This window comes from Paralichthys olivaceus, chromosome 13 (assembly GCF_024713975.1).
Source record: "Paralichthys olivaceus isolate ysfri-2021 chromosome 13, ASM2471397v2, whole genome shotgun sequence".
NCBI classification, from domain to species: domain Eukaryota; kingdom Metazoa; phylum Chordata; class Actinopteri; order Pleuronectiformes; family Paralichthyidae; genus Paralichthys; species Paralichthys olivaceus.
Genome location: NC_091105.1, coordinates 7,211,472 through 7,221,059, shown reverse-complemented (window position 1 = coordinate 7,221,059; position 9,588 = coordinate 7,211,472). Strand labels below are relative to the sequence as shown.

Here is a 9,588-nt window from a genome sequence, read left to right as displayed (position 1 = left end):
ATATATAAACAGACATTGCTGATATGTGCGCAGCACAGAAAAAACATTTAAAGTGAAGTTACAGTTAAATTATGTGGAGGAATAAATACACACATTTTATATAATTATAGCATATAAAAATAAAACAGTACATACATACATTATGGCTAAAGATTATATTCAATAGTATTACAAAGAGAAAGAAAAAGGGGGAAAACGGATTCTTATCGCTCATCGTACATTTAGACACTTTTTGTAACTTTATAACTTAATATTATTTCAAATATTTCTTCGAGAAATCCTGTGAAATCAGGTGTATTTATATTCTACATTTGTGTATGTAAAATTTACTCTCAGGAATGATTGAGTTTACAATGAAGCCAATGTTGTTATTCTCATCTTTAAAATGCCACATTGAATTGTAAAAATAAGTGTCAAAGATTTTTGTTTATTGTTGCAGAATTAACATTTGTTTTCAATATCCGACATAGATTAGTTGGAGATATATTGTGTAGCCTTTGATATGCTCTTATTGGTGGTACAGTAGTTACATAGATAGATAGATAGATAGATAGATAGATAGATAGATAGATAGATAGATAGATAGTTTATTGATCCTGAGGGAAATTAAGGCATCCAGTAGTTCACAAAACAGTCAAACACAAGAGCAAAGGAATAATAAAAAGTCAAAATAGGTCAAGAAGAAGTAAACTGCCGTGAGATGGAAGTCTGGCCACCAGAAGGCTGTAAAGAAAACATGGTTACAAGGTGGTTTACACAAAAAGCAAACACTAGGAAACAAGTTTAAAAAAGCAAATATTAGGAAACACTTAGAATCAAGTTTCGTATCACAAAGCATTGGGACACGAATACAGAAATATAAAGTGTTGTGATAATCACTGAAGTTGTTCTTCCTCTGGATGGATTTATTGTTTTTGTCATCTTGTCCCTCATTGACCCTGTTTTGTGCGGGTTGAAAGCGGGCCTGTGATTGGTCCGCCGCAGTTTCATTTGAGGCAAACAACCCGCCCACAAATCGAGCGCGGCCATGTTGAATTGTCGATATCCTGAAAGACGAGACAAAAGACTGGATTTCGCCAAACTACGAGTTGTTTATGAAACTTAACTAAAACGCCGATACATCGCTGATCACCGACACCGCAGAGGAGACCTCGGGTGACTGCGGCAAAGTGAAGCGTGCATCGTTCTCCGACGGGGTAAAGTCTCATTTCTCGAGCGCATCGATTAGCAGCGGCTAAGCTAACTTAGCTACGGTAACTTAGTTTGTGTCCGGTTGAATAAAAGTTTTGAAGCAACATGTGGGAGCTGAGAAGTTGTCGCAAATGCGGGTTTACTCCACACACGCGTCTCCCCTGTTCTCTGTGGGCACGTTAAATGGCAGCCGCTCTCTCAAACAGAAACAGGAAGACACAACGTTAGCATGTTAGCTGCACGGTTAAAGCCACGTTGCTATTCTTAAAGTTTTAACGCTGTTACTTAACTTCTTACAAGTTAAATCTGCCACGATCGGTGAAGTGTGCGTGGAATAAGAGCTGCACGGTACAATATCCTGGTGGTTTACGTTTACGTTTCGCAATTTCAAGCCCAGTTGCAAACTCAATTTCATTTCAAACTCGTTTCGTCAGTTGATTGTTAGCTCGGCAGTTCAAGTTAGCTTTGGTTTAGCTCACGTCCTTAGCATCACAACAAAGCCGCAGTGGCAAAGTCGTTAACCTGAGATTTAATGTTAAAATCAGGCTACTGGCCGCATCATTTCCACCACGTGGTTTGTTTTTAGCTTGGATTACATAGTGAGGTTATCAGCTGTTATCTATTTAAGGTCGTGTTCAGTTGTTCTGGATTTATCATACGTGTTCTCTCTGTGTGTAAAACTGCAAAGTGCTCGCTCCTGAAACGTATGTAATTGATCTTCCAATACGTTTTACATAACAGAAGCTATTGTTGCTCACTTTCAAAGTTCAAAGTTGACCACCCGCCATTGTTTGTTGTCTTGACAGGTAACCTGGATTTTCTTGTTGATCGGCAATTCTCACAGCACTTTGCAGATTGCCACCTCCGCTGTTTCTGCAGAAGTAAAGGAAACGAGGACAAGAAAACCACAGCAGACTCTCGATGTTCAAGAAAAGAGTGCCTGGAGTGACTTTTTGAGCCAGTATTAAGCTCCAGCGAACACTTGTGAAGACCTCTTGATGTCAAAGGGGCAAATCATATAAGTTTAAGACGTGACAAACAACGTTCATTTTGACCATTGTGAATGTATAAACACAGCACTTGGACTTAAAATGCCAAGATACATGAATGATACATAGAGTTCACCATTTTCATTACAGCAGGGATAAAAGTACTCAGAGAAAAAAAAAACATTTCGAAAGAAAAATAGGGTTTATGTTTTGGTCACGTATTTGATTTATTTATTCTTATGAATGTTAATTTCTCCCTTTTTTGGAGAGTTGTCTTGTAAATAGACAGAATTCTTACGCAGACTTCTTTACAAGAGGTCTGAATGTCAGATTGTGTACACGGAACATTCTTTTGAATCGAAAAGATACGAGAAAATCTTTTTAATTTTTTTCAGCTTTTACTTCTTTTTTTTTTTACACACGGGTGCATTAAGCAACACACAAGTGAAATAGAGACAAATATACATTTTACAAACTGTGAGGAAAATCAAAACCATGGCTACAGCAAGAACAGCAAACCCTGGAACAATGATTGGATTGAACAAAGCAGCCAATGGGCAGTTCAGAGGACAGACAAGGCCAGCTGGACAACAATCAGGACTGCTTGCAGCTGCCCAACAGTCCAGCGACCCCATGAAAAGGAGCAGCTTTCCTCAGAGCAGTGGGGGCATCAAGTAAGATACTGTATCTACATACACTCTTAATTTCATATTGGAAGAAATATGCTGATCACTTTTGTAGCTTTTGATTTGGGAATATATATATATATATAGATATATATATCTAGATATATATCTATATCTATATATATATAAATAATGACAAAATCCTGACAAAATCCTCTGTTATTCTATTTCAGAGCCCTCTGTAGTCTGCCTGTTATTTTGTTTTCTTACATTTGACTGCAAATTCTTACAATTAGGTTTGGGGATGACTGGAAGAGGTGCCTGGAGCTTCCCCCCAAAGACACCAGGTTGAGAACTTCGGTAAGGTGTAAAAGATCATAGATATCAAATGGACATAATTATTCAGATTCACTGTTCATAACTCTGCAGCACTTTTTTTGGAATACCAAATGTTTTAGACTCAGTGAATGTATGCTGCCACATCAGCCTCTGCACCCTGTTAAACTGCTCTGTTTCTCCCAGGATGTGACATCAACTAAGGGAAATGAATTTGAAGACTACTGCCTAAAGCGTGAACTTCTAATGGGAATCTTTGAGATGGGATGGGAGAAACCCTCCCCTATCCAGGTAAATTAAGCCATTTGAACTAACTCTCAACCTCTTTTTAATGTAAACTGAGCTTGATTTTGATTCTGCTCACTAAAACCCAAGAAACAATGCTTTGTATGTTTAGCTCATGTTTGAAACTTTAGATTATCCAGTTCACCTTGTAACTTGGATTGGTGCATGTTTACTCAAATTAATCCAGAGTTTTTACATCAGATGTTATAGTTATAATCCAGAAGAACTGACACATCGAGAAATATTTAAGAGCTGTAAGAGATGTCCTCACCTGTTGCACAAATTGTGATATTTAGTGTCACTTGCAGCCCTATTTTGAATTCTCAAGGATCAGGAGTCTTTTGCATGTTTATCATTAACAATTATTTGCCTTTTTTCCCTCTCGTCACATCCTGTGAACCCTACCAGTCGTACTGATTGAGTTTTGTCTTTCTGCAAATAGGAGGAAAGCATCCCCATCGCTTTGTCAGGCAGAGACATTTTGGCTCGGGCCAAGAATGGCACAGGAAAAAGCGGAGCCTACCTTATCCCAATGCTGGAGAGGATAGACCTGAGGAAGGATCACATCCAGGGTGAGTTCCTGCTGACCCTGTCTGATGGTGCTCAGATGTGATCTCGACTTTGGTGGCTGTACTTAAAAAAAAATATTATATTGATTAACCAAAAAAACAGTATTACTTCTAAAAAGTATTGGAAGGAAAGCCTTAGGTCAGTGTTCGATTCTGTTGCTCTCCACAAATAATCTTTGCAACACCATGATCACTGCTCTAGTCTGACATATTTATTTGGGGTGTTTGGTCTAAATCTATGAAGACATTTTTATCTTTTATGACCATCACTTCATTTCAATTTCTCCATGCATCTCATCCGCCCTTGCATTTCATCAGCCCTTGCCATTTTTGTCTCAATCCAGCCATGGTAATGGTGCCGACAAGAGAGTTGGCCCTGCAGATGAGCCAGATCAGCATTCAGCTCAGCAAGCACCTGGGAGGGGTCAAGGTTATGGCTACCACGGGTGGCACCAACTTGAGGGATGACATCATGCGTCTTGAGGAGACAGGTAGTTGTCCTACCATTAATATTCAATAGGATAAATAAAAAAAATCAATTTAGAATTTTTGTAATATTACGCACTTGGTTTGGTTTTATCTTGTCACATTCACATGATGACTTTGAGTCTCCTCCAATCATAATAGTGCACGTAGTGATCGCTACACCAGGCAGGATCCTAGACCTGATCAAGAAGGGTGTGGCCATTGTGGATAAGACTCAAATGATGGTGATGGACGAGGTGAGTCTGGCTCTCTATTCCTGAATTCACTTCTCAGTGTTGTTGACTATGTTCCTGAAGTTGGTCAGCACCCCACCCCTTTTTGACTCTCTTTCTTAAAATATGGTTTCATTCAGGCTGATAAGTTGCTGTCCCAGGACTTTGTTGTCCTGATTGAAGATATTATCAGCTTCTTGCCAAAGAACCGTCAGATCCTGCTTTACTCTGCCACTTTCCCCGTCAGTGTGCAAACATTCATGGTGAGAACTTAAACAACACATCTCCTAAAAGGTACAATTCAAATATCTTGTTTACTTTTCACAGTACACTGTACATTTCTTGTCCAGAACAAACACCTGCAGAAGCCTTACGAGATCAACCTGATGGAAGAGCTCACCTTGAAGGGCATCACCCAGTACTATGCCTATGTGACTGAAAGACAAAAGGTTCACTGTCTCAACACGCTTTTCTCTAAGGTGAGTGTTCAGTGCAGACCATACCAAGAGGTTTAGAAAAAAAATCCTCATTTTCAGTGTAGTTTATTAAGGCACTGGTATATTGTGCTTTTTTTTAATAGAAACTACAGCAATGATACAGATTTTTTTTAATTCAAAATTAAATAAAACAGGATATGTGAAAAGTCTTATACAATAAGGTAATGAACTGCATGGTTAGTACAACCTGCTGGGTGGCCATCCATTTTAGAAACCGTAGCTTAGGTTGGGCCACAGGATATCTGAGACTAAATAGATACAAATTAAAAAAATACAATTAAAACAGTTTATTTCTTCACTAATTAATGTATATGTTTGTTCTATTTCAGCTTCAGATCAATCAGTCGATCATCTTCTGTAACTCCGTCCAAAGGGTTGAACTTCTGGCAAAGAAAATCACCCAGCTGGGCTATTCATGCTTCTACATTCATGCAAAGATGATGCAGGAGTACAGGAACCGTGTGTTCCATGACTTCAGGAATGGATTGTGCAGAAACTTGGTCTGCACAGGTAAGTGAAAAGAGTTTTACATTAATTGTAAATACCATACTGCTCATATTGCACAGTCCTTTCCTAGTGTTTACACCACATGGCACAATTCTTTTTCTAGTGTTTAATGTTTATATATTTGAAATAGTTTCCTATGTTTATATTTATGCCTGCCCAGAACACCACAGCAAATGTATTGTACATGTAAACCTCCTTTCCAATAAACCCTGGTTCTGATTTTGGTTGTAATAGTTAGCTGGATGACCAAAACACTTCTGTCCTTGTAGACCTTTTCACTCGGGGAATTGACATCCAGGCAGTAAACGTGGTCATCAACTTCGACTTCCCCAAAAATGCAGAAACCTACCTGCATCGCATCGGCAGATCAGGTGAACATGAACCTATTTATAGATTGTCACAATCTTAACAATAGATTTTGTTTATATTTACTAAACGTGCTGATTCAGTAAGTAACACAATGTAATGCATGTACTGTGTTTTTGCTCTCAGGGCGTTTTGGTCACTTGGGTCTGGCCATCAATCTCATAACTATAGATGACCGCAACAACCTGAAAACAATAGAGGATCAACTAGTTACTGACATCAAGCCCATCCCCAGCTGCATTGATAAGAGCCTGTATGTGGCAGAGTTTCACTCTGTTGACCCAGATGATGAAGGCGATGGGAAAGCCAAAAACAATGAACTTGGAGAAGCCTGAATGAAAGGTCAGTTTTTATAAACAAAGAGAAACATGCTTTATTGATCGTCTTCACACTTTTCAACACAGGTCACACTACAGATGCATTTGCATTTGTCCTCCTAATGCTAAGCCCTGGGTGTTAAGGTGTGGCCAATCAGGAGGGGACACTGTCTTGTTGTTTATTCACTGCCCAGCGTTATGTTGTCAGTTGATGTATTGGTTTAGTCAACTTACAGTCTAGCAAAATGTAGGTGAAAGCATATTCTATGTTTAAATAGTTGAGTTATCACACAGATAGAAGTACAACCTTTGAATTCCACAGTTGGTGATTGCAGTAGAACACACTGTATTCATAACACTGAAAACATTTGAACTGTCTAGCTTGAAGAGGAGCAAATTCTAGCCACCTTACTACTGGACAGTATCCTCTTCCAACAAGCAGATTAACTGAAGTTTTACAGGATTTAAAGGTGGAAGGCTTAAGCGTTGTCCTCCTCAGGCTGCACAGCCGCAGTCAACATAGATTTGTACAGAGCTGATCAACACACACAGCCAGCTGTCAGCTCTGCAGGGTTTGCTGAAGTAGTGACTTGTTCACGTTGTTTCCATCAGAAATTCTAACTTGGCTGCTGTGGTTTTGTTTTTCAGGAGAAACGAGACACCTGGCATTCACAAGACTCCCAAGTGAAGGTTTCTATTCCCCACTTTGCAATCAAAATGGTCTAGTCAATACTTCTTTTCATTTCTAATTTGAGTTCATAGAAAACTCCGGTCTTGTCAGTGCGCATGCAGGTGAATTGCTCCCTCCCCCTTTGAAAACTGCCACTTTAACTTTCTGCCACACTGCCAAAGACAGTCACTGTACAGACACTCTTATATACTCTTATAAACTAATTCTTTTTGTGCTTTTCTTTAAGACTGAATATGAAACCAAAGGTGATCTGAAAGTCTAGTACTCAGGCGATATCCCCTCTGTACAGTTTAACTACACATTGCTATGATGTGCCTTTTGAGCATATGGTTTAAAGAAAAACTGCACGTAAAGCCATTTAATCAGATCCTCTGTACCACAGCAGACAGAATTCCTTTTTCGCGTCATTTCGACCAGGTGCTGGAAACATTCCTAAAAGAGACTACCTCATGGTGACATGATGGCATCACGCAGTTGCTGCAGATTGGTCAGCTCATCTCAAAGGTCCTTCTATACAGATAGTTAGCTTTTTAGACTGTATAGGCCTTTGGAGAAGACTTATCAGCAGGATGTTGTCCTGATGGAAATAGCAATCAGAGGATGGGTAGACTGGCCATGTAGGGATGCACATGTTGGCAAATCACAGCAGAACAGCACCAACAATCATTCCACAGTCACCTGGATTAAGTTTCTTCCCCATTGTGAAGTTTAGTCGGAACCTGTAAACATTTCAAACTGTCTGTCAAACTGTCACAATGTCTACATGCTTTTAAGCATTGAGTTGCTGTCATGTGAATGCCTGAAAGGACATTTGCATTAAAAGCAGTAAAATCTTATAAGGTGGCCATTGAATGTTGTCATTTTTGTAGCTATGGTGATCATTCCTATTGCTTATTCGTTTTTATCAAATACATTTTTTGAGACTTGAGAAAGCAGCTGTAAAATAAAACAGATTGAACACACATCCTTGGTTTAACTAGGATCACATCCTTTAGAATGGAACCAAAGATGGAAGAAGAGATTAACAATTACTTAAGTTTGAATATCAACAGCTTCAGAAGCCAAAATGACCACTTTGTTGAAAAGGATGTTTCAAAGAGGGCAACTGTGGTGCTCTTGCTTTTATATTCAGACGTTTACTGCTGACTTAAGGTATTCAGAGATAACTTTGTATTGTCTGTGACATTGTAAAGCATTTTGTAAAAGCACAGACCCAATAGTGACAATTAGTCAGTGCGTAATTGTGAATAATCTCCCTTTCTTTTTAGAAGCCATAGCACGGAAGCTTATTTTTAGGACTTGAGGTTATCGGTAATAAACATGACAAGATGATGCGCCTTAGTAAACATTTTGAATCTTCTTTTGTCCACTCTCCCATACAAAGTGCCTTAGTCCAATGTCAAACTTCTACCCTGTCCCTTCTCATGTCCTCAGCTTTTTATTGTCGATAAAACAGTTCCTTGCTAGTTTATCACCTTTTTTAAAAGTAGGATTTGAACGGATTTATATCAGATAAGACAAACTAGGGCTGCTCTTGTTTGAAATATTACAACCTTTGACTTTGATTTATAGCATCATCTCATAATTTCCAGCGGCCGTGCATGTTGCATCTTTGGCTGGCCATTGTAGTACCAAGCATCAGCAGGGGAAGGAGCGACACATTTTCCAAGTAGCAATTGGTTTTAACTTTCTTCATGTCTGGCAGTGCTGTTGATAGATTTTTCCCTCAGTTATTAAGCCAATGGGCAGGCTACGCTTAAATCTATACATGTCATAGAAAAAAAAAATTAGACAATTTGATTTGGAGTGGTTTCAAGGTTATGACCATTTTGTCCCATCACTGCATTGTGGAGAATTGAATACTTTTCATGACTTGATGACCAGATGTTTTGTTGTGCAGCGACAAGAGATTAATGTCAGCGCCATCTCCTCAAATGAAATAAAGTCTGACTGACTGACATTTCCTGTTTCTATCATTTTTATTATTTTTTTATTTGTCTACACTTGGTTTGTCGTAGTCTTTGAAAATGGTGATTGAATTGGTCTGAATTAGGACATTTTAGGCAATAAAGGTAAACTGAATTCTTCAAAACTGTTTAGATTTATTTGTATCAATGAAAAAATGTAAAGGGAAGAAAAAAACTAAGATCATCAATTCAATCAAATGTTTTTTGGGTTGATCGCCTGTTGCTTTGAAAACTGCACGCTCCCGTAGTGTTCGCTGTTTTTCAAGGTTATTGAAAAGTAGTTTCTCAATGCATTTTGCAGAACTTGCAACAGTTTGGATTTTGTTGTTTCTGTCCCTCCATATAATCCCTGACTGACTCTATACCATCTGTCTCAAGACTCATGAGCACAAGGGATTATTTGTGGGGCCATCGATGCTCCAAAGGGAGTTTTGCCTCCCAGGCGGATATGAATCCAAACCTAAAAAGAGACAAACTTGTGCATGGCTCTTTTTCCTGAAGAAGCAGAGAACATGAAGCACAAACTAGAGCACCAGTCAGTATAAAATC

General features: G+C 38.8%; 1 protein-coding gene across 2 annotated transcripts; it reads left to right on the top strand.

Moving 5' to 3' along the window:
• The first annotated feature begins 931 nt into the window (after positions 1-931).
• On the top strand, positions 932-9,032 carry LOC109633415 (probable ATP-dependent RNA helicase DDX6). 2 transcript variants are annotated; one of them, XM_020093259.2, is made up of 13 exons: positions 932-1,196; positions 1,998-2,854; positions 3,103-3,166; positions 3,329-3,433; positions 3,870-3,999; positions 4,341-4,487; positions 4,624-4,718; positions 4,835-4,957; positions 5,045-5,173; positions 5,521-5,701; positions 5,968-6,069; positions 6,191-6,406; positions 7,030-9,032. In XM_020093259.2, the coding sequence occupies exons 2-12, from the start codon at positions 2,676-2,678 to the stop codon at positions 6,397-6,399; spliced, it is 1,464 nt and encodes a 487-aa protein (XP_019948818.1). In that variant the 5' UTR covers positions 932-1,196; positions 1,998-2,675; the 3' UTR covers positions 6,400-6,406; positions 7,030-9,032. The 2 variants fall into 2 exon arrangements, with proteins under 2 accessions (XP_019948818.1, XP_019948819.1); XM_020093260.2 differs by having other exon boundaries at positions 1,018-1,895.
• Positions 9,033-9,588: the final 556 nt, after the last annotated feature.

Excerpts from the sequence above, each read along its gene's own strand:
- LOC109633415 (XM_020093259.2), top strand. The coding sequence starts at position 2,676 with ATGGCTACAGCAAGAACAGCAAACCCTGGAACAATGATTGGATTGAAC. Across the intron at positions 5,174-5,520 it reads TCAACACGCTTTTCTCTAAG|CTTCAGATCAATCAGTCGAT; the intron begins GTGAGTGTTCAG and ends GTTCTATTTCAG. Across the intron at positions 6,070-6,190 it reads GCATCGCATCGGCAGATCAG|GGCGTTTTGGTCACTTGGGT; the intron begins GTGAACATGAAC and ends TTTTGCTCTCAG.